General features: G+C 38.5%; 2 protein-coding genes and 1 non-coding gene across 3 annotated transcripts; 2 read left to right on the top strand and 1 right to left on the bottom strand.

Annotated features, from left to right (window-relative positions):
* The first annotated feature begins 18084 nt into the window (after positions 1-18084).
* LOC128129234 (putative proline-rich receptor-like protein kinase PERK6) lies at positions 18085-18651 on the top strand. Its single transcript, XM_052767871.1, has one exon. It carries the CDS (start codon positions 18085-18087, stop codon positions 18649-18651), a length of 567 nt encoding a protein of 188 aa, XP_052623831.1.
* A 172-nt stretch (positions 18652-18823) lies between these two features.
* LOC111918173 (putative proline-rich receptor-like protein kinase PERK6) lies at positions 18824-20973 on the top strand. Its single transcript, XM_042898495.2, has 7 exons — positions 18824-19306; positions 19755-19841; positions 19972-20042; positions 20113-20189; positions 20295-20436; positions 20511-20672; positions 20737-20973. Exons 1-7 carry the CDS (start codon positions 18826-18828, stop codon positions 20866-20868), a joined length of 1152 nt encoding a protein of 383 aa, XP_042754429.2. The 5' UTR covers positions 18824-18825; the 3' UTR covers positions 20869-20973.
* Positions 20974-21350: 377 nt separating this feature from the next.
* Positions 21351-21422, bottom strand: TRNAE-UUC (transfer RNA glutamic acid (anticodon UUC)). Its single transcript has one exon. It is a non-coding gene; the product is annotated as a tRNA-Glu (tRNA).
* Between the last annotated feature and the right edge of the window lie 3967 nt (positions 21423-25389).

The raw sequence follows: 25389 nt of genomic DNA, 5'->3' as shown, positions 1-25389 counted from the left end.
TGTCTCACTCGCTGAATCTGCTCTGTCGTCTGGAGCACGATCTCCGTGCTGCCCATCACTCTCTGTCCCACCTCTCCCCAGCAAATGGGGGTCCGACACCTCCTACCATACAACAGCTCGAAAGGTGGCATACCAATGCTCGAATGATGGCTGTTGTTGTAGGAGAACTCTGCCAACGGTAAATACGCATCCCAACTACCCCCGAAGTCTAACACACACGCTCGGAGCATGTCCTCCAGCGTCTGAATCGTCCATTCGCTCTGACCGTCTGTCTGGGGATGGTATGCGGTACTAAAATGCAATTTAGTACCCAGCTCCTCATGGAATTTCTTCCAGAACCTGGAAGTGAAGCGCACATCGCGGTCTGACACAATCGAGATCGGCACCCCGTGCCGAGACACCACCTCTTTCACGTATATCTCCGCCAACTTTTCCGCTGAAGAACTCTCACTGATGGCAAGGAAGTGTGCACTCTTCGTCAACCTATCTACAATCACCCAAATTGCGTCAACTCCCCTAGCAGTCCTTGGCAATTTGGTGATAAAATCCATAGTGATCTGTTCCCACTTCCACTCGGGGATCTCCAATGGCTGCAACTTGCCATGCGGTCTCTGGTGTTCGGCCTTAACCCTACGGCAGGTCAAGCACCTCTCAACGAACCATGCTACGTCCCTCTTCATACAGGGCCACCAATATTCCTTCCTTAAATCCAAATACATCTTTGTAGCACCGGGGTGGATCGAGAATTTAGATCTATGAGCCTCTTCCATCAACGTAATATGCGTACCGCCCACGAACGGTACCCAAATCCGACCCTGAAACGTCATAAGCCCTCGACTATCCTTAACAAACTCTGGGATTAACCCCACAACCCGCTCTTTCTTCTGCATTTCTGGTCGTACAGCCTCTGCCTGGGCTCCACGAATAGCGTCCAATACTGGAGTCATCACAGTCAGTCTCAAGCATACATCTCGCAATGGAGTGCTCTCCGCCCTGCGGCTCAATGCATCGGCTACCACATTAGCCTTTCCTGGGTGGTACAAGATCTCACAATCATAATCCTTGACCACATCCAACCATCTCCTCTGACGCATATTTAGGTTGGGTTGATCCATCAAATACTTCAAACTCTTATGGTCCGTGTATATCGTACATCGAACCCCATACAAGTAGTGACGCCAAATTTTGAGAGCGAACACTACTGCCCCCAACTCCAAATCATGCGTGGGATATCTCGCCTCATGAGGCTTCAGCTGCCTCGACGCATAAGCTATCACATGACCCCTCTGCATCAACACTGCACCCAATCCCGAAATCGATGCGTCGCAATATACCACGAAATCTTCCATCCCTTCTGGGAGAGCTAATACCGGGGCTTCGCACAATCTCTGGCGAAGTGTCTCAAAGGAGGTCTGCTGCTCGGGCCCCCATGAGAATGCAACACCCTTCCGGGTCAATCTGGTGAGTGGCATTGCGATCTTGGAGAAATCCTTGATAAATCTCCGATAATACCCTGCCAACCCAAGGAAACTTCTGATCTCAGAGGGTGACTTCGGCACCTCCCAACTCATCACCGCCTCAACCTTGGTCGGATCGACCAATATCCCTTTCTGATTAACCACATGTCCTAGAAACTGGACCTCCCGCAACCAGAAGTCACATTTGGAGAACTTTGCATAAAGCTTCTCCGACCTCAATACCTCAAGGACCTCCCTCAAATGCTCCTCATGCTGCTCTCTAGATCTCGAATACACCAGAATGTCGTCGATAAATACAATCACTGACCGATCCAACATCGGCCTGCATACCCTGTTCATGAGATCCATGAACACAGCCGGGGCATTGGTGAGTCCAAAAGGCATCACCACAAACTCATAATGCCCATATCGCGTCCTAAACGCTGTCTTCTGGACGTCCTCTTCCCGTACCCTCACCTGATGGTATCCTGATCTCAGATCGATCTTGGAAAACCAAGATGCTCCCTGCAACTGATCGAATAAATCATCGATCCTCGGCAACGGGTAACGGTTCTTGACCGTTAGCTTGTTCAACTCCCGGTAATCAATGCACATCCGGTGTGAACCATCCTTCTTCTTGACGAACAGAATAGGTGCTCCCCATGGCGAGCTGCTCGGCCGAATGAATCCCTTTCCCAGCAACTCCTGGAGTTGCGAGGACAACTCTTGCATCTCTGGAGGTGCAAGACGATAGGGCACTTTAGCAATAGGCGCGGCCCCCGGAACCAGATCGATACCAAACTCTACTTGCCTCACAGGCGGTACTCCCGGCAGTTCCTCGGGAAAAACATCTGAAAACTCACGCACCATAGGGACCTCCTTAACTGACTTCGGTCTCTCGGAAACCTCCCGCGTATCCATCACATACGCCACAAAACCCTTACAGCCCTGCTGTAGACACTGCCTCGCCCTAGCGGCCGAACAAAAAGCTGATCCTGAACGGGTACCCTCACCGTACACCGAAAGAACTCCCCCACTATGGTCTCGTATGGTCACCAACTGACGCTCGCAGTCGATGACAGCGCCGAATCGGCTCAACCAGTCCATGCCCACGATAACACAGACATCCCCCATCGCAATAGGAACCAGGTCAATCGGGAATTCAACCCCGAAAATCTCTAGTACACATTCCCGAAGAACCTCCGTAGCACGAATCACTTTCTCGTCAGCTATAGAAACTCGCAAAGGTCGTCTCAACGACTCACGACTAACGCCGATCTGCTGACTAAAGGCTAAGGACACAAAGGACCTACTCGCACCCGAGTCAAATAACACTAAGGCAGGCACAGAGTTCACAAGGAAAGTACCTACGCGCATAATAACATAAGCATAACATATCGACATTAAAATAATTACACGAATTACAACATACCTGCCACAACATCGGGCGCAGCGCGGACCTCCTCCGCAGTCAGCTGAAAGGCTCTCCCACGAGCCCTCGGGGCCTCGACCTTCACCGGTCGAGTCTCAGTAGTCCTGGCAACAGGTACAGATCCCTGACGAAGCTGCGGACACTCGGCCTTTCGATGGCCGGTCTGGTTGCAATGGAAGCAAACCATAAACCCCTTGGGGCACTCCCTAGCAATGTGCCCCTCCTTGCCGCACTTGTAGCAGGCACCGGCTCGACACGCCCCATCGTGACCCTTGCCGCACTTTACGCAAGTGCGGTTCTTCGAACCTCCCGTCCTCGAATCGGCGGACTTGATCCGCTTGGCTGCCGGCTGAGACTGAGCCGGCCGCCGGTCTGCCCGCTGAGACTCGGCCTCCTCCCTGGCCTGAGTCTCTAACTCGATCTCACGCTTCCTGGCATTCGCCTGAAGCTCAGTAAAAGTATGGTAAGTGGAGTTTGACACAAACTCCCGGATCTCCCTCCTCAGAACACCCAAGTACCGGCTCATACGAGCCTGCTCTGTGGCCACCAGCTCGGGGCAAAACATCGCCCTCTCATGGAACTTCCGCGTGATCGCCGCCACCGAATCAGTACCCTGCTTGAGGGTTAAGAACTCCTGAACCAATCGTTCCCGCTCCACCGGGGGAACGTACTCCTCCCTGAACATGGTAGTGAACCCCTCCCATGTCACTGCCGCAGTCTCTGCCAAAGTGAAGTTCGCCGTCACGAACTTCCACCAGTCCTTTGCTCCCAGACGGAGCTGGTTCAAAGCGAACTGTACCCTCAGGTGCTCCGGGCATGAACAAGTGTAGAAGCACCCCTCTATATCTGCGATCCACCTCATCGCAGCAATCGGATCCTGCGTCCCATCGAACTCTGGTGGCTTCGTGTTGCTGAACTCTCGGAACAGCAATGAATCACCCCCCTGTGGCCTAGCAGCGGCCACAGCTGCGGTAGCTGCAGCGGTTGCAGCCTCAGTCAATGCGGCGTACCGCTCGTCGAACGTCTCCATCAGGGTGGTCTTGATAGACCCAAACATCTCCGGGATCTCAGCCCGGATCGCCGCCGCCACCTCCTCGTGGATCATCTGACGAATATCCTCGTCACTCACACCGCTCGTACTTGCTCCGTGACGCGGTCTAACCATGATATCTCTGAAATACAACATAAAACTATCAGAGATTCTACCGAGTATAATCGTACTCGATACGCAACCCTACTCAGTCCCAGATATCCAGGGATTCTTACTTGGGCCTCCCACTGACCCGGTGTCCTCGGTAGTACGGGCCCAATACTACCGACCACACCGCATCAATGTTCATCCCAAGTCCTCCTCCCCAAACCCCGGATAGTGAGTACTCTACTTCTGATACGCTCTATCTACCCGCATACTAGCAAGCATCTCATATAGGCAACTTCCCTAGACTAAGGCATCACAAATCAGGCCACTCTAGTCCTATCATGAATACCTAGTCTTCTAGCATGCATAACAATTCATATCATATAATATTGTAAGGTATTTTGGGGATCTTTACCGTTCGGGCGCTGACTGATCGTACACACTGCTTCTTTCTTGCTTACCACAAAACCATTTACAAAAGTTTATGCCTTTATTTGAAAAGCTTCCTCAAATCCTCGGTTTGAGTTCAGTTACCCCCTAAGGTGCACCCGAATCCCTCAAACCAAGGCTCTGATACCAATTGTAACAACTCAAATTTTTCAAACAAATTTTTCATTTTTAAAAACATTATTGTTTCCATTTTAAACAAGGCATAAATAGTTTAATTATTCTGTCAAATACAATTATTCAAAATCCCAAGATCATAAAGACAATCTTCAGTGTGTATCGATCATGCCGGCGCCTTCCCACGGTCCTCGCTAGTACCTGAAATACATGCACAACAACTGTAAGCATAAATGCTTAGTGAGTTCCCCAATATACACTTACACACATACGCCTTTCCAGGCCCTGACCTTCCGGTCCTCATTACAAAGCCTTCCGGCCCATAACATAATCGCCTTCCGGCCCATAACATATTGCCTTCCGGCTCACATATCATACATAGCACATATAACAATTAACTTACCACATACAGCATACATATCACATAACATATCCGACCTTCTGGTTACACAGTCAAACCCTTCCGGGTACAGTATAGTGAGAAGACTCACCTCGTAAATGCTGAAAGCTAGCAACTCCTGAAATCACTCGTGCACAATCCGACGAGCTACAACCTTCCTATAACATCACATATCTCATTAACACTTATAACTTCTAAGGGTGACTATCCCTAAGAAGTCAGACTTAGGTCAACTCTGGTCAACGGTCAACGGTCAGCTCGACCGGACTCGGCGAGTACCATGGCGACTCGGCGAGTCTAGACGTCTTTCAACTTTCTGAGATTCCTTATCTACTCGTCGAGTACCCTCCTCGACCCGACGAGTTACCCTTGAAAGAATCGCGGGGCCACCCCGACTCCACTCGCCGAGTCTGAAGAACAACTCGGCGAGTCCCAGTAAATCTTCAAGCTACTCGCCGAGTCTGAAGAACAACTCGGCGAGTCCATGCCATGCAGACGAGCAACTGCTTCCTGAATTACGTATGGTCCCAAGATATACAACCATGGGACTCTCTGGACTTCTAAACATCTCATTACTGAGGGTATAACATCTGGGTAATAACATAATAACCCATCTAATCACTAAATGGGTTTTTCATAAACCCTAGGTCCATAAACACATTAACTAACAGAATTGATCCGAGTATTACCTGAGAACGTTCCCTCTGTGTTCCCCAAACCTCAGAACTCGATCCTCCTTGATATTCCTTTGGCCAATTTCTTCTTCTTGTCTAACAAGTTCCTCCAAGTTCCAATAGCTTTCTCTCCTGCCCTAGACGTCCACAACGATTAGGGTTCCTTTCAATCGATCAAAAGACGGAAAATGACGGCCTAAGAGGCGTTATATACGATTCAAACTGAACGGTTAGGGTTTCTGCTGAACAGCGTCGACTCGCCGAGTCCATATCTGGACTCGTCGAGTCCAGTCGCGGACCTGCGACCAAGTCTGCGATCCTACTCGGCGAGTCTAGGCTCCAACTCGCCGAGTCCCCTCTTAAACCACCCAAAAAACATAATTAAACAATACCTGAGATTTCGGGCTGTTACACCCATCTTGGTGATTTTTAAGCTTGGAAGAGGAAAGAAGAAATTGGCAAGGAAGGACTTGGGAAGTTTGAGCTCATAGATTTGGAATAACATCATCATTTGATACTCTTTGGAGGTATAAACATCATAACTTTCCTCAAGAATGCTTAGATCTAGTGTAGTGTGGTTTTGAAGTCATTTTGGTCCCAAGTATAAAACTTTATGGTTTAAATCCGAAACTGGACTTAGAGTTGCCCCTATCAGTTCAAAATGAGTCCCTAAGGCAGAAAATTGCCATCTTGAATGTCTTATTGGATTCATGCATGAGTTAAGATCATTTCTATGAGAATGGAATGTTATTTTGGTGTTTGGGCTTATTAGGGTCATGTAAAGTCACCAAGTCAGTGACTTTATGGATTAAGGCGTTGAAAAGGACTTGGATCTGTGATTGTAGCTTGTGGATTGGAGTATTAAGCACTTAATGGGAAAGTGACTCAACAGGGGAGTACGTTGAGCGTTCATGCAATTACACCCAACGTACTAACCATTTAGCTAGTACGCCCAACATACTCATCAGATATGGGCCTTATGAGTTTTGGGCCTCGGTTTGGGCCATGTAGGGGATTTTGGTTATTTGGGCCTTTGTGGGCCATCAGAAGTCAGATAATGTGGGCCACAAAGATATTTGGGCTTAGGGTAAGGCCCATTAGGGGGATTGGGCCCAATTTAGCAAAATTGGGCCATTAACGGGCCACTAGTGGGCTTGGAAAGCATACCTAGTGTTGGGTTTTGTTTTGGTATTGGACCTTGGCCCAAATTAGAGAAAAGACAAAATGGATTATATGGACCCTTAGTCAGGATTGATAGCCCATATGTTGACTCAACATTCGTTATTTTGGATAGTACGGGATTTTCGGTGAGACAACACTTCAGGAGTCGACACTTCAGTTCAGACCGACATTGCGAGGTGAGTTATCCTCACTATATCAACAGGGTCTAAGGCACCAAGGCCGACCCTTCATAGGATTTGTATCCGGGTATTTGCTTGATATGTTTATTGATTTGCTAGATCTGCATCCTGGTAGTTAGGATGGTATTATGTTAGTGACCTGGTTTAGGTTGGTATCCTGGTATATAGGATGATGTTATGTTAGTGACCGGTTAGGTCGGTATCCTGTAATAGGATGGTTGCTGTGTTAGTGATCTGTTAGATCGGTATGATTATCTGTTATATACATGCTACCGGATGATATTTATGTGCACATGATTGTTTGATTGGTATGGGGGTTGGGTTGAGGCGGGTCCTGCTTCATGCTGTAGGCCAACATACCTAGGTGGATCAGATAGACTGTAGGACTAGGAGGGCACGTAGTCAGGCCGAAGGCCCGACGAGCGGTCCAGATAGGCTGAAGGCCTCGAGAGAGCGGTCCAGACGTGTCGAGGCTCGAAGAGTGGGCTAGATAGACTGAAGGCCCGATGCGGGCGGTCCAGTCATACTGTAGACTCAGAGAGTAGACCAGGTGGACTGAAGGCCCGGTGCGGGCGGACCAGTCACACTGTAGACTCGAGATGCATGGTTGTTCTGTGTTTGTTATATGATATGTTTATGGTTGTATGAGATTGGTATTTTGGGGGTAACTCACTAAGCCTTCGAGCTTACATTTGTCGATTATTGTTTTAGGTACATCGGATGACCGCGAGAAGGCGAAAGCGTGACTGTACACTCCCTCATATTTTGATTTGGATTTCTGGGATACTCTGATATGAAACTATTTGGAAACCTTTTTGTAATAACTTTTAGTAATTGAAATATTTTTAAAAGTTTAAAATGGCATGATTTTTATGGGTGTTACACAAACTCAGCTCGTCAAGTCCGTCCTTGAACTCGTCGAGTCGTTCCTTCTACGGAATCGGGACATTTCGACCCAACTTGTCAAGTTCTTCAGTATGCTAAGCTTTCTTAATGTATTAAGCCATTATTCTTCGAATCTAAGTTCCATATTCCAGATCTGAGTCGAATACACATCTAGGACGGTAAAGCTTTCGACTTTACTCATTAAATGCTATTCATATTTATAACTTGTTTTTATGGAAACCAATTAAATTCGTAATTAATGTCAACAATAATATTCTTTCAGAATGAATTCATATCTAGAAGAATGAGAGTGTAATCCAGCAGAATGAAAGTGGATTATAGTAGAATACACTCTCGTTCTTCATATTCTATTCAACTTTATTGTATTTTAAGTAAGCGAGTCCCGAAACAAAATACAAACTCATATATAAAAACCTAGATGCAAATTCATTCTGAAAGAATGTTATTGTTGACATTAATGACGGATTTAATTAGTTTCCATAAGAAGAGAATTATAATTATCGATATCATTTAATATATATTTATCTAATTAAATAATTATTTAATTTACTAAATTTCTATTGGTGCATTCTAGCACACAATAAATGTAAAAAACAAAATAACCTAGCTCGCTCTCTCTCTCTCTCTCTATCTCTCTCTTTATATATATATATATATATATATATATATATATATATATATATATATATATATAATGTTCAATTTGTTGGGTCAAAATATGGTTTATACTTTACTTTTCTAAGCAATTGTATTTCTCTGTAATATTTATGAATTTTCGGTCTAGTTTACGGCTGAGTTTACGGCCGTAAACACCTTACGGCCGTAAACTCATTTACGACCCATTTGTTTCCGGCCCATATCCAACATGTATAAATAGAGGTGTTAGGGTGAGGAGTAAATATTGATGAACACGAAGTAGTTTACGACCAGAGAGAGAAATCGTGTGTGTGAATCTTTTGTATCCGGATTATAATTCATATCAATACATACAAGATTCATATTAATTCTTCTTCTCCTTCTCTTCTATTTTTGATCTTACATCATCCGTTTGATTGAGATTCCGCACCATCAAACGGATCTGACTGATACACAGACAAATTAGGGACTTACAATTGGTATCAGAGCCAAGTTGTATCAGTCAAAAGGATTTATTGTTTCATCCAAATATCGAATATTCTGTGTTTACGGTCCTAGCTTACGGCCGTAAACACCGAGTTCTTGGGCCGTAAACTCTATTTGGACCAATATTGATCTTATTTTCGAAATATTTTTGCGTTTTTGGATAGATCTTGCAAAAATAAGGGGGGTTTGTTCTTTGTGTTTTTAATAAAAATGGGTTTTTGATCGAGTTTTAGAGCTTCAAAGTCGAAAATTCGCTGTTTTTCATGTAATCTTGAAGGGTTTTCGGCCGGAGCTTACTGCCGGAAACAGTTCACGGCCGGCGGCGAAGTTAGTGTTTACGGATCGACTCGGCAGATTGGCTCGGATTTCGGCACGGGTTCGCGGCTAGGGAAGCCGGCTAAGTTACAGCAAGCCTCAACGCCTTAATTAAAAAGGAGAGGAACGAAAGTGAGGGTGCCGGGAATCGAACCCGGAACCTCAAGTCCATATCCTCAGCGCCTTATCCAACTCAACCAACCGAACCCTTGTGATTTCCCTTCGAAATTTTAAACTTAAACACTTCCAGCCGCACCCTAATTTCGAAATTTGACACTTTTAGCCCCAAAAATCAATTTCTTTCCTTTTTAAAATATTTTTTTCAACCAAAAATTTTAATTTTTAATTTTTGACTTTCACGTTTGACCTTTGATTTTAAACTTTGACTTTTTCGTTTAATTTTTAAATTTTCAAATTTAGCTTTTCGGTTTGACTTTTAACTTTGACTTTTGAGTTTGTTTTTTTTTTTTTTTTTTTTTTTAAATTTGACTTTTAAGGTTGTTTTTAAAAATAAATAAATAAATAAATAAATAAAAAGGCATTTTAAATTTGACGTTTGCTTCTAGTTGTTTTTTTAAAAAATTAATTTTAAGGTCTACAAGGGAGTTGAAAACATGAAAGAGAGTCGTCACGATATGTTAAGACAAAATTTCAACTTTTTCGATTATGTCCCTGGAGAAACGCTCGAAACTCAATTGCAGCGGTTTACTACACTCACTACTGAGATGAATATAGTCGGGATCTTCTTGACTAAGTCCGAGATAAACAAAAAGCTATTGAATTCACTTCCAAAATCGTGGGATATGAATGTAGTTTTTATCAAGAAGACAAAAGATCTCAATCGTCTTAGTATTGCTGAAGTAATTGAAGAGCTTGACGCTTTAAAGAGTTCTGTAAACCTTCCGGTCAATGAAGTGTCATGTTCTCATTCATGTGAAGTTTCATGTTCTCAATCATGTGAAGATACGATTAAATTTCTTCGGAAACAAATTGATATATTTAAAAGAGAAGTTGAGGACCTGAGATATGAAGGATATCAACTCAGGAAAGGACAGAAACCCCTGAAGGTTGAGTTAGAAGCAAAAACCAAGGACTTTAAGAAACTTTAGGAAGAGTATAGCAACAAGTGTGAAAATTATGATTATGTTAAGAGTCAACTTGCTGCTGTAACTGAAGAACTTGACGCTTTAAAAATTAAGTGTGGAAAAACTGATGTCAGTTTCAAAAATTATACTGCGTCAAGTCAGACAGTCGAGTCCTTATATGAAACCCAGTTAAAATTCAAAGAAAATCAAAGCAAGGGTCTAGGGTATGATAATGTACCTCCTCCTTACAATCATAACTGCACATCCATCCCTATGAAACAAGAAGAAATTGACAGGGAGGCACATCTTAAATACGGAAAACCAGCTGGATTTGTGTCAGGAGGAGTTATTAATGTTGAAAATACTGAGGCTTCTGTTACATGTGTAGGTAAAGTAGCAGAGGATGAGAACAAGGGGAGTTATTCTGAACAAACAAACGACCCCTTGAACTCTAAATCTGTTGCTTCTAATCATCCTGTCGTTGGTAAATACAGGCCACCAATTCCAGCGCAACAAAGTGTTTGTTGTAAGTGTGCATATGGGAACAACAAGAGACAAAACAAGGATACGCCACCAGGGGCAGGAAGAGATAACTTCACAGTGAAGAAAAAGACTTGTTTTCACTGTGGAACACCTGGACACATTGCCAGAAACTGTCCAAATCGCCCATACCTTCCCTACTACGCACAAGGATGGAAAAACGCACCAAGTGGGAGATACTTCAAAAGAAACCCTTCCAGGTCACGTTCAGACAATGATGACTGGAACGCGCAGAAGGCCAAGAATTCAACTCCCAAGGCCAAGAATCCGAATCCCAAGGGCAAGAAGGGAATGTCGGCCAAAAAGTCAAATCCAAGAGATGCTCCCGTGAAGCCAAAATCAGAGTCATCTCGAAGATCGGCTTCAAGTGCCAAATCAAGTATTGAGCCACTCATAAGATCGAAAAAGAAATGGGTTAAACCCAACTACAAATGGGTTCCGAAGGCTCAATCTCCCAAATCAACTAACGATTCTAATATTTCTATGTCTTCTATTTGTGATAAGCAGGACATGTCATGGGAGAGAGTACCGTGCAAGGATGACAAAGGTCGACCCAGTTTCAAAATGGACTGGGTTCCAAAGACCAACTGATCCCGGTCTGTGTCGGAGCAGCCATGGAGGCATATCATCATACTTCAGTTTGTTGGTAGTGGCTGCTCCTGGCATATGATTGGGGACATCTCTCAACTGTACAACACTCAGAACATTATTTGAGAGTATGTGTCCTTTGCGGGAAAGGAAGAAAAGAAGGGATCAAACGGGGTTAGTGCTTAACGACATGAAGAATTTTCGGATCTGTTCTGAGATTACGTGTGCTGTTCTTAGACCTTCTGGATGCAAATTCAATCAGTGACTTATGGTTTGCGTTTTCTTCTCTATACTCCTGAGTTTTTCTTAACCTGATTCGCTTTAAAGACTAATTTTTGTTTTAGGATAGTTTAAATTTGCGCATTTACTTTCGTTTCTCTCCTATGCATAAATTTAGGGGGAGAAATAAAAACAAAACAAAAATTAGAAAATTAAAAAAAAATTAGAAAATTAAAAAATACAAAAACATTAGAAAATAAAAAAAAATCAATAAAAAATATGCTGGTTATAAAATGTGCTTGCAGGAGATGTTTTGGGAAGTGATATTATCAAGTGATAACAGGCAACCCGAGTCTGCGTAACGTACCCGAAGTTGAAGGGTCTATGCTCTGTCTTGATGCGTCGGTAGGCACGAAAATTTTTAAATGGACTTGACTAGGGAGAGTTGAACTTAGGAAATTTATAGACTTGACAAATCTTGACCTAGTTAGATACGTGCAGCCTGACAATACGACGCTCGGATAGGTTGAGCAGGGAGATATATATGGGAATCTACTCGTCACATTAATTGAACCTGTACTTGGAACCGTGGCTTAACTTTTCCTCGATGTGCGGATTCTGTCCTTAATTTCGGTTGGATGGGGCGAATGGTAAATTCCGATAAATTAGGTCTGTAGAATATCATTTTCTTTCTTTCTGTCTGTTAGTCATATGTTGTCTCCTTTGCGTGACTTCTAATCCGACCTGGTACACAACATATGCAACTCTATTTCTCTGTAGGCTATATATAAATGTGTGAAATAGTTCTTATCTGTTAGCCATATGCTGTCTCCTTTGCACGACTTCTAATCCGACCTGGTACACAACATATGCAACCTTCTTCTTCTCAACCCCTCTGAAGTAGTTAGCAATAGAATTCTGAATCTCTTCTCTCTCTGAATGGTTGTCTGCTCACCCGGTGTAAGGAGTACTCTGGAAGTTCTTGATGGCTGGGGTATATCAGGAAGCGGGAAACACATTCCAGTACACTTAAAATTGAACACATACAGATTGTCTATAGATCTCGCTGCTCAATTTAGGTGGACAACAATATCCCTGGTCGTCGTCAGATGAATGGACCTTAAGATATAGTATCTAAGAAATTAGGATCATATATAAATTTTAGGTTTTTAAGTTCATCATGTCTTGTAACAAATAGTATGTCCTAAATCTGTCACAAATTTTTCGTGTTTAAGTGGACCACAATACCGACGATCGACCAGACAAAGATGTGAATATGGAAGGTACCGACAAGTGGATAAAGGCTGTCTAAAAACTTTGATCCCAAATCTCTCTTAAAGTTAGATATCATTTTTATTTTTGTTAAATTTGTCATAGTTTCTTCTAATTTAAATATTAGGGGAGAACTAAAAATTAAAAATAATGAAAATAAAAAAAAAATTCAAAATTCAAAAATCAAAGAAAAATAAAAAAAATCAAAAATCCAAAAATATTTTTGTTTCTATTTTAATTTGTGTGCTAAGTTTTCTTTTAGTTTTGTTTTGTCCTGAAAAGTGTTTTCAGGTATAGATAAGACTCATGGAGTTTGTGTTGAAGATTTCTGAGCCAAAGCCTCGTCCGTGAGCATCGAAGAATTCGCATTCGAAGGAGCAAGAAATGAAGATTATTCTTTCAAATTCAATCTTTCAACCCCAGAAGCAAGGTGAAGCTGAAATTAAAGATTATGTGACGGATTGCATTGAAGCCTCCTCAATCAGTCTGCTGTTATCGTTGTACCTGCTGAAGTGATCTAGAAGATTTAGTTCTCTCTGATGTTCTCTCTGAAGATTTTCAAGCTGAAAGCGCTATCTTTCAAGAATCAGTACGTGAAGCTTCCTCACCCAATGTGCGTTCAAAGCCAAACTCTGAAGAAAAACCCAACTGCTCAAGATGAAGTCATTCATTGAAGATTCATATGTTCATCCTGATGCTGTGAAGAATTTGAAGATTAATGCTGAAGCCAAGTTCCCAATGAAGATTATCAAGAAAGCCAGCTACTTTTTAGGGGAGCTTGTTGTGTCATTAAGAAAAGAAAGCTATAAACCAAGGGGGAGATTGTTGGGTCAAAATATGGTTTATACTTTACTTTTCTAAGCAATTGTATTTCTCTGTAATATTTATGAATTTTCGGTCTAGTTTACGGCTGAGTTTACGGCCGTAAACACCTTACGGCCGTAAACTCATTTACGGCCCATTTGTTTCTGGCCCATATCCAACATGTATAAATAGAGGTGTTAGGGTGAGGAGTAAAGATTGATGAACACGAAGTAGTTTACGGCCAGAGAGAGAAATCGTGTGTGTGTGAATCTTTTGTATCCGGATTATAATTCATATCAATACATACAAGATTCATATTAATTCTTCTTCTCCTTCTCTTCTATTTTTGATATTACATCATCCGTTTGATTGAGATTCCGCACCATCAAACGGATCTGACTGATACACAGACAAATTAGGGACTTACACAATTCATACAAGCTAAACCTGAAAAACATAAATATATATATTTTATATGGGGAAAAAATATTGGAGACCATATTTTTATCATAAAAATGTCTTTTAACTTTCAGAAAAAATAAATTATTTCAAATTCTATGGAAGATTTCAAATGAATACTATAGAAAGTAGTATTGTTCACTTTATATATTTATAAACATTTCTTTTAACTTATATCGTTAATGATTACAATATATATTATTATCTACTAGGTGTGAAATCCGTGTATTACACGTGTTTATAAAAAAAAATTAATATAAAATTATAACCCATTACATATATTTTTTAAGTAATAATTTTACATAAATATAAAAACTATAATAAATAAAGTAAGTAATTTAATATATAATGTAAGATATTTGAAAGGTTGTAGGGCATTTATTATGATTTAATAAAATGATCTACTTTACATATATAAACCTCACTAAAATGTGGACTTTAAATTTAAGAAAATACAAAATACAATAAAATGACAAGTGGACAAAAAATAATTCAAAAACTCTTAGAAAATGACATGTGTCAAATTTAATTAGAACATGACATTTGACAAAATTGGTTTTCATTTATTAGGTTAGATTTATTTTTTAAATAACGTTTAAATTCATACGACCTAAACTTGGAAAACATTAATATATATATTTTTTATATGGAAAAAATATTAGAGACTATATCTTTATTATAAAAATGTCTTTTAACTCTTTCTGAAATATATATATATATATATATATATATATATATATATATATATATATATATATATATATATATATGGAAATAATATTTGAAACTGGATCTTTATTTTAAAAATGTCTTTAACTCCGTCTGGAAAAAAATACTTCAAATTTTAATGAAGACAATTTCAATTGGTCTTATGTTTTGTAATGAAAATTAACAAGAGTAAAGGACAATGATTATCAAATGTTGGTTTGTTTCTTAGAGAATCTTTTTTCACACTCTTACTGTTGTATGTTGTTTTTATCTAGAGTTCAAAAGTAAAGAAATATTAAAATTGTTAATTTTAGACAAGGATCGTGAACTTACAAATAGAAATTTAAATGTTTATTATCCATTTTTTCAAGCTTACTACAATTACCCACTTTGTACCTAACATTAACAGTCCACCGATGTAAGATATAGGGACTCAAAAGTGTTTCAACATTCCTCTTCTTCATCACATATAGTCTATTGTTCCATAAAATCCTATGTCTGATACTTTGCACAACATGTGACATACATCTGTCAGATCCAAGGAACAAAGGCTAACAATTCGCTAATATGTTTTTATAAACATTCAATTACCCAACTAAATATTTGATTTCTTTTGTACTTTTGCTTGAAGTATCACGAGTGAAATTGTTAGCAACTTATGTTCATTCTTTTATGAAAAGATAAAAAAAACCTTTCTAGTATAACACTTGCCCACTTTTGGTTCGATTAATGCACAAAACGAAGAACCGACCTTGAGTTCATAGTCATAAAGTCTTTATTTTCTTTGGCGGCACTTCGTGACCCCACTACTTTTTCATATTGCAATACAAATCATTCAATATGATTTTTGAATTAACGAACCCATAAAAAATGAATGAATACTCTCACTTCGTTCACTTGCTGTCATACCAACCAAGAAAATGTCATTCAATATAACTTTATCCTAATGTATCGTTTGGTTATACATTTCATTTATCCAACAATGATTTTCCAGTTAATACTTACCCTATATAATTTCCCACTAGGTCTCAAAATATTCAACTTTAGCACTCTTTACCCATTCTCTATATGATTTTTGGAAATCACTATAAAAGGCAACAAATGGTCGAAGGTGTTCCAACTCATGTTTCTTAATATGCCATGCACAAAAACGATGCCTAGTGTTTGTAAACACTTTCTTTGATGACTCACCATAATAAAGGGAGCAAATGACATCTTGAATTTGTTTGTCATATATGTGACATCAAACATAACTATGAATTTAGTATAAGCGTCTCTTGATCTTCATCAACCCAAAAAATATTTCTAGGATACCCGTTAAATGTCCATACAACTCCTTTCTTCTATAGAGTTTTTGTTGTTGAGATAAGACATTAGCATATTGCTATAAATTCAGTTTCATTTGAAATTTTCATTGTATTAATAGCCATTTTATTCTGACATTAATGCTTCAAACCTGACCAAGTTCCACCATTAGAGATTTACACTCCATTGAAATATAGAACTTCCCATGAGATGCTTCAGTACCTTGGTTGGTGTAATGCTCAATTTGTGATTGTGTATGTCATTAAACTTGTCTACACATTATTTCCCATCTTTATGTTTTGAAATGCGAAGCATTGGTTTGCATCCGGTTCTTACATATGTATAACGTTTTTTCTCATCTTCACTTAGCATAAGGCCGTCGACTCCTTCTTGTTCTCGCCCAACCGCTTTTCTTTTTCTTATTTTTTGAGAATCGTAGACTAAAGAAGAAGGCTCCTAATCATCGCAACGCAGGGAAAAATCCTCAAGTAAGAGAACTTTACTAGTTTCAAGGTAGATCGACACAAGTCACACAACCAATCTAGTTTTGATAAACCCTATTGTCGAATTATTTGTTAAGTAGCTACTAATTCCGTAATTAAATAACATTATCGAATTTTGATCTACCTGCTGCCAATTCACTCATTAAATAGCTACTAATTTTGTAATTAAAAAACTTTTAATCGAATTTTGGTAGAAGAAGAATTATGGGAGAAGAACGAAAGGTCGGAAGCAATCGTTTAAGAATGGAATAGGATCAATTTTGTTTTCAGTTAACAGAAACCAACGAAAATAGAGGAAGAAAGCGAGGATGTAGAAGGAACGAATCAAAGCGTGATCAGGTTGATAGTTTATTTTCCTCAAAATGACATCACGTAGAGATTTCACACCTATGCTTGTATATATAACCACATATTCCTTTTTTCCATATATAAATAACATGATTTTCTAATTACTTACAATATGTTTTTATCTCTAAGGTTTTCTAGAACGTATATAGTTTACATGGTGTCATCCTGCTTCTTGTTTCCACTTTTTAAATTCCACATGCTTTTTCTTGTTTTAAAGTTTAAACTAATTACCGATCTTAATTCTTAACTCTTAAGGTTTTGCCATCTAAGATTTTGTTGATAATACATGAATGACTAATTCTATTGTGACATATTTAAAAGGAGCAAAATGAAATGACGTGGACAAGTGGATTAATAACATCCAGGCAAGGTTACGTGGGTTGTAAACGGATTAATTTAAATGGTAACCATCATGTAAAGTTTACGTGAAAACGATAATAAGAAAAAAAAAATAATAATAAAGTACGGAAAAGAAAAACAGAAATCTAGGAGGCTTACTTGTAGGAGGTATATGAGGATGGAAACAAGTCGGCCGTTTTCTTTATTCAACAGGCACCATGCAACATTTTTTTCCCCTTCTTCCTTTCAGAATCCTTACTACCGGAATATTTTTCTCCCCCACTGCAAAACAATAACACCTTAAAACCTTATAAACCAAAAACATAAAATATTTCCATCAAGATTTAAACTTTTCATCGTATATACTCCCTTTTCTATCAAAATCATATGCATAAGTCTTGAAGATTGATATATCAAGCCTTCGTTTTCCTCATATATATCGATATGCCGTTTTCTTTTATGATCACGGTTGCATTTAGGAGGAGCCGTGCGGATTTCTCTACCAATTGAGCGTAAACCAAGATTCCAAACACGCTGATTTCAAAATGCCCTCTGACTACGATTATTCTGACAACAACAACGACGAGGACAACAACAACAACGATAACAACAACAACAATAGCAACGACGACAACAACAACAACGATAATAACAACAACAATGATAACAACAACAACAACAACAACAACAATAGCAACGACGACAACAACGACAACAAAAACGGCAATAACAACATCAACGATTATAACGACAACAACAACAAAAACAACGACAATAATAACAACAACAGGAATCGTAAATCTCCACCACCGCCGCCACCGCCACCACCACCACCTCCTCCACCACCACCATGGACGCCACCGCCGCCGCTGCCACCCTCACATCCAAAGTTCGCTCCTCCACATCATCATTCTAATTCCGATGTTAATGACAGCGGTAACGACATACTGATTGTGGTAGGAGCAGTACTAGCGGCAGGATTATTGTTTTTCCTCATGATATTATGTGTTATGGCATGTCTCAAGAAACGAAAGAGAAGCCGGCGTGACGAGATGTATTATTATAAAGACAATGGTCAACAAACAGGTATTAACTTACCAATATATAGTTGAATTCGTTTCAAATTATGATTTAAGGCAGACTCTCTACAGACTAGTCTACCCTCACGTGGAGGTAATTAAGTATAATAATGTGTTAACTTTGTGATTGCAGATAATAATAATTATCATAGCTCTCAAAAAAACACTTTGAACCAGTCTGAACCACCGAAAGACATTCATTTAAAGATGCCACCACCACCCGACAGTGGTCCGGTGAGTTCTGAGTACGATTGGATAGCGGTACCACCACCTCCACCGCCACCGATGTCGGGTAACACTGAATTCAGCTCAGCCACTTTCTCCGGGCCCTACCAAGCCCCGTTGCCACCTCCACATCCGGGTGTAGTCCTTGGTTTCAATAAGAGCACTTTTACCTATGATGAGCTGGCGGAAGCCACTCGAGGGTTCAATAGGTCTTTGCTTTTAGGGGAAGGTGGGTTTGGGTATGTTCATAAAGGAGTTTTACCAAGTGGAAAAGAGATAGCTGTCAAAAGCCTTAAATCCACTAGCGGACAAGGGGAACGTGAGTTTCAGGCGGAGGTGGAGATCATTAGTCGTGTGCATCACCGTTACCTTGTATCTCTTGTTGGATATTGTATTGCTGGACCACGAAGGTTGTTGGTTTATGAATATATACCCAACAATAGTCTTGACTATCACCTTTACGGTATGATTTGTTGCCCATTTTAGTCACTATCAAATGAAAGAAATAGCAAAATACTTTCATTGGTTTGTTCATTATATAATCCTACTTTCATTTTACTTTATTGTATTTTGAAAAAATGTACCCTATTATAGCAAAGTCATCTAAATACAAAGTAATTTTCGTTGCTATCAATCACTAGATTTTCCAAAGTATAATGAAAGTACAATACTATAATCTGATACAACTTTTTCAAAGTACAATTTCTTAACAAGAAAAAAGATATTGAAACAATATAATTGAGTTGATTTTTCAAATTACAATGTCTTAATAAGTAAAAAAAAAAGCTCTAGCACGCAACAGGAAAATAGGAGGATGTGATACACTAATAAATGAAAGTTACTTGCTATTTCTTGCATTTAGGCCTTTAGTTGATATATATCACTAATAAGTTGCCATGTTTTATTCATAGGACAAGGTGCCCCAATTATGAATTCTTCAACAAGGTTAAAAATTGCATTGGGGGCAGCCAAAGGTTTTGCTTATCTTCATGAAGATTGTAAGCAACCCTAACCCTCCTATTTTCCTCACTTGTGTGTATGTGTGTATATAAACACACACACACACACACAAATTCATATAATCATATGTATATATATAAACAATAGTCTAAGTATTATGATATGTAGGTCAGCCACGCATCATCCATAGAGACATTAAGGCAGCAAATATACTCCTTGATGAACACTATGAGGCTAAGGTACTAACCTTTCTACATAGAAAAAAAAAGCTCACTCTAATGGAGCTAAAGATACTCTTTCATGGATCAGGTAGCAGATTTTGGACTCGCAAAGCTTTCATCAGACACTAACACTCACGTGTCAACACGCGTTATGGGAACATTTGGGTATGTAACAATTATCATCATTTCATACTTGATAATCAAGATTCTACTACCATATATGGTCTATCTTCACATTAAGAAATGTAATAATGATATATGTGAATGAAGGTACCTAGCACCCGAGTATGCATCCAGTGGTAAGCTTACAGAGAAGTCTGACGTGTTTTCCTTTGGAGTTGTGTTGTTGGAACTGATTACTGGTAGACGACCCTCAGAGGCAAATGTTGATGATGATGGCTTAATCGATTGGGTAATAATATCAGTACGCTATATTTATTTTCTTAATTCCATATATTTGTATTAAAAAAAATCATATATACACAGTGTAGGCCTATATTAACACAAGCAACCGAGGGTGGAAGCTACGAAGAGATAGTGGACCCACGTTTGGAAAATAAGTTTGACCGAGATGAGATGTATCGGATGGTGGTGTGTGCATCAGCTTGTCTTCGGTATTCTGCAAGAAGACGCCCTAAAATGAGTCAGGTATGTTACATGTACATACACTGTTAGATCAGAGCCCTATGTGTAACATAAGAATCATCAACAGGTTGTGCGTGCATTAGAAGGTGATGCATCATTGGATGACCTAAACGAGGGAGGCAAAAGTGGAATGTCAAGTGCAGGGGGTTCAGAAGTCGATTTGTACAAGAAATATTCAACCACAGGCCAAGAATCCTAAACTGAGGTTACAAAATGAATCAAAGCAGAAGGAGAAAAGGGGAATGAGCAAAATCAAAGAATATGCAATAGTAAAATTGAGGAGGCTAAATGCAGAATTTGTAGAGCGACTGACAAACTTATCTCTCATTATGTATCTCTCGCGAATAGACATACACTCAACACGATGTGCATGATCTTGTTGTGAGAACTAGCATGGTTTTCTTTCCGGCATTAGATCAAACAGGTGGTGGGTCTCCTCGTGTGTTGGGTTAGTTGAATGATTTGCTTTGAGCGTTAAGATCAATCAGATTTCAAAGTCTTTCATCGAATTTGTACCATTTTTGAAGAACATATACATAATCAACAATAGAAAAAATCATGTGCAGAATGATATATTCACGATTCAGTTATGGTTGTTCAATTGACTCAGATTTTAATTATACAATCGAACCATATTACAAGTGATCGTAACTTGAAGGGGAAGGTATTAAAATCAAAAAGTTCCATTGCCGGGAATCGAACCCGGGTCTCCTGGGTGAAAGCCAGATATCCTAACCGCTGGACGACAATGGATTGTTGATTTGCTAGTTGGTCAAATATTTTATGTTGTATTATACAAATTATATTTAATTTCTAAAACGTCCAAATGATTTTTAAAAGTATTTAGCAAACGCATTAGATAATAAAAACACTAATTTGCTAAATTTTAATCTTCATCAAATGTTGTTTCAAATATCAATAAAATATACCATCACTCTAGAAACAATCAAATTGCATAACCTTAAAAATAATGGATTTTTCGGTTTTGTTTACCTCAATTATTATTTATTATTATTTTTTTTGAAAATTTTGAACAAAACACGAAATGTGGTTTTTACCAGAACATAAACCTTAGTTTGGATTAAACATCTTTTTTGATACACCAATAATTCAATTAAGAATTAAAATTTATATACAAAACAATTTGGTTTGCATTTGTATTGAGTTTATACCAATGCATAATCTTCTCTAATCACCGCAATCATTTTAAAATTTAAAGTATTGATTTCTAGTTTGAACTTTTGCGATTTAGATTACAAAAAATTTAAAAAAACTTCGAAATCAATAAGGGTGAGCATAATAACCGAAAAATCGAACCAAAATCAAATTAACCGATATAACCGAACCATAATAACCGAACCATTTTAAAAAACCATTGGTTCGGTTTCTAATTTTTGTTAACCGATAACTAACGGTTCGGTTACGGTTTTCTAGGTTAACCGAACCATTATTAACCAAACCGCAAACTTTATATTTTAATATATAAAAATTATAGATTATATATATATATAGTAATATAGTCAAACTTATTTAAGACCCATTAAAATTTCAAAATATAATCCATTAATCATTATTTATCAGGAGACGAACGAGCAATCAAACTATCAAATATTGATCACGCAGACACACACAATCTTCCAATCATACATTGAGTTAGATTATTGATTAATGTTGGAATTCTTAATCGGTTAATTCTACAATCTGTAAACATTATTCACAGTTAGTTTAATCTTTATATTCATAATCCTAATTGAAGGCTTCTAACACCGTTAATCATAATCAAAGATTGTTTTAACTTTATAGTACTATTTGAAGGATTTTTTGACTTTATAATCAAGAATTCTAGGTAAATTAATTTTTTGGTTCTTCTTGACTCTGTGATATATTAAGAATGTATTTTTTTTTTTTTTTAATTTTTTGGCTTTTTTTATATATTGTTTTTGATTTAATCACATTAAATGCATATGAGTGACTAACTTTTTTTATCCAAATAACACACAATATGAATGTTTGCTCTTTTATTTTATAGTTTTTGATTTAATCACATTGAATGTGTATAAATGTTTGGTTTTATTTTAATATTATTATCAATTATCAATACATGAAATTATTAATGTCAATTTTGTTAATGTTTTATATTTTTATTGAATGTTTTTGATTTTGAATATGACTATATGTTATCTCACTCTAAATATTAAAGGTACATATTTTATTATGTTACTATAGGCTAGGTTACAAACATTGGCATCGATGACTTTTTGGTATTCTATTTTCATTTTTATGCCAATATACTTTCACCATTTATATTATTTTGAACATTGTGGTTAACCAATAGTAACCATTAACAAAAACTGTTAACCATCCATAACCAATATTAACAATACCTAATGACTATCAAAATGCATTAACCAATCATAATGGTTATGGTTCGGTTTTAACCAATAACCGAACTACATCGTTCTATACACACCCATAGAAATCAATGCAAGAATATTACGGAGTTTAAACAAGCTATGAAGAATTATGCCTCCAATTAAGAATTATATATTAGTTGGGATAATGCCATTAAAAGTAACCACTTTTCATTGTTGTTTCAACTAAGCAACTTGAACTTTTCTTTAACATGTTTAAGCTATCCAACAACCGATACAAAAATGTGAAATAATATAGGAAAACTGAGTAATCTAACGTGTATAAATGTAATTAATAATGATAAGGGGAAATAACACATTAGTCCCACTATGTATTATGACTTTACCCATTTGGCCCCTAAAATTATTTTCGAACCATTTGAAGGAACAAAGTGTTTTTTGTGAATTAGTCACTCTGGACAAATTGAAGGGGTAATACGTGTTAACCCTTTTTTCCCTTAAAAAGTGTGTTGGCTTTCAAAAGTCTACAATATTCTTATCCTCGTGTAAAAAACATAAATCTTAGTTTCTTCACCCAAATATGGCATATTACCCTTCAAAGCAACACCGGGCCTGCCCATGGCATCATTTTGGAATGGGGCATCAATTTAGGACTAGTTGTTATGGCCGTTTAGTTTTTTTTTTTTTTTTGGGCTCAAAACGCAACCTGAAAAGAAGAAAGCGACAAATCAAAAAAATGAAAACGTGGAGGGGCGACAAACGCCGATGGCAGCAATGCAGATGATGAATGTCGGTATCGAGAATGGGTGTGACGAACGACTGAGCTACTAGAGAAGACTAAGGGGTAACGATGATGGGACTGACCGATTTATCAAGCCTTCATGCCTATTCCTCTCGTTGGTAACTATCGGTGTCTCCCCTAACCTAAATCTCAAGTCTCATCGGGACTTATGTGACAACGTTGGTTGGAATCCCCATAGCACCATCGAGACTTGTGACAAAATTAGTTTGAGCGAGGAAGAATGTGAGGTCATCGGCATAATCTTAATTCTCTTTTGAATCAAGAATGTAAGTGAAATTTTTGTAGAGATTCTTGCGAGCTCATTCAATTTGTTGTCCCAAACATGAAACGGTATAAAGTATATGGTTCGGCCTACTTTCTCCGATCAACACCATTTTCATCTGAGGTTACCTGGATTCCACTGTTGGAGATATAAGCTCGATCACTTTCCGTTACTATGTCAATGATCTGATCGCTTGGACCGATATCTGGTAAATATAGGTAAATGAAGTTGCATAATGGATCAAGACCAGTAGGAAGTATGTAATCATATAGCTCCTGGAGAACGCCATGACGGTGGAAACTTACTAGAAAAAAGTTGTAGGATTTATTCTTGGGTTAGCTCGTGGGATCAAAATAAGAGCTTTTTATTTAGTTTTTGGTGTATAACTAATTTAAAAAAAATGTTGAATAGATGGATAGAACTTCCATGGTTGGAGATTGTCACACCCCCGAACCGGGACGACGGAAACGTCGTGGGGCGGGTGACTTCATCTTGTAATATCATAACAGTTGATTATAAATAAGACATAGCAACCAAACATCATACATTACAGATACCAACATGCATTGTTTACAACTTTGTATTTGTTCATGAAGTTACATCCCAAAAATAACACAATGTATGATATTTCAAAAATACAACAATTATCCAAAATCCATGGCTGCAAACTTGGTTACTGAGTACCCGAGAATACAAGTCGTTTTGAAAAGCGTCAACATAGAATGTTGGTGAGTTCATAAGCATAATTATCAGAAAACTTTGTAATAGTTTGTAAAACTCCAGAAAATCCAATATTTTATGTAGAAATGGTTTGTGAGTCTCTTTCCAAATCTTGTATAATTGCATGCATGTTCTTTGTTTTTCCTTGCTTGAAATTATATAGAGAGTGTTCCCAGAAAAATCCTATGTTTTTTGTTATATGAAAAGTTGTGGTCTTAAAACGCTAAGACCAGAGTTGTGAAATTAGTTACAAAATAGACGACACATAGTTTTGTACTTTATAAAATGAGTAGAGTGTATATTCCGCGTAAATTTGAAAATAATATTGTTATCCTCTATGTGAGTCGTTACTACCATACTAATGTGACTAAAATGTTTGTCTTGAAGTTCTTCAGGCGTCAGTTTCTAATAAGATATTTGTCACCCTAGACTGACATGTTTAGCTGTAGCGAACAACTCATGTGTGGGGGCGTCAATCCCGTATAAATCTATATACAATATTCCGCTCTCCCTCCAGAAGACTCTGGTTATAACTACAGGATTTACAGTGTACACTAGATAGGT

Source organism: Lactuca sativa, chromosome 9, assembly GCF_002870075.4.
Source record: "Lactuca sativa cultivar Salinas chromosome 9, Lsat_Salinas_v11, whole genome shotgun sequence".
In the NCBI taxonomy this organism is placed as follows: domain Eukaryota; kingdom Viridiplantae; phylum Streptophyta; class Magnoliopsida; order Asterales; family Asteraceae; genus Lactuca; species Lactuca sativa.
This window is presented reverse-complemented; position numbering and strand designations above follow the sequence as displayed.

What these genes read in the sequence shown, in the direction of transcription:
- LOC128129234 (XM_052767871.1), top strand. Translation starts at nt 18,085, where the DNA reads ATGCCCTCTGACTACGATTATTCTGACAACAACAACGACGAGGACAAC.
- LOC111918173 (XM_042898495.2), top strand. Translation starts at nt 18,826, where the DNA reads ATGCCACCACCACCCGACAGTGGTCCGGTGAGTTCTGAGTACGATTGG. An exon ending in TCTTGACTATCACCTTTACG is followed by an intron (nt 19,307 to 19,754) that starts GTATGATTTGTT and finishes TTTTATTCATAG; the next exon opens with GACAAGGTGCCCCAATTATG. An exon ending in GACGCCCTAAAATGAGTCAG is followed by an intron (nt 20,673 to 20,736) that starts GTATGTTACATG and finishes AATCATCAACAG; the next exon opens with GTTGTGCGTGCATTAGAAGG.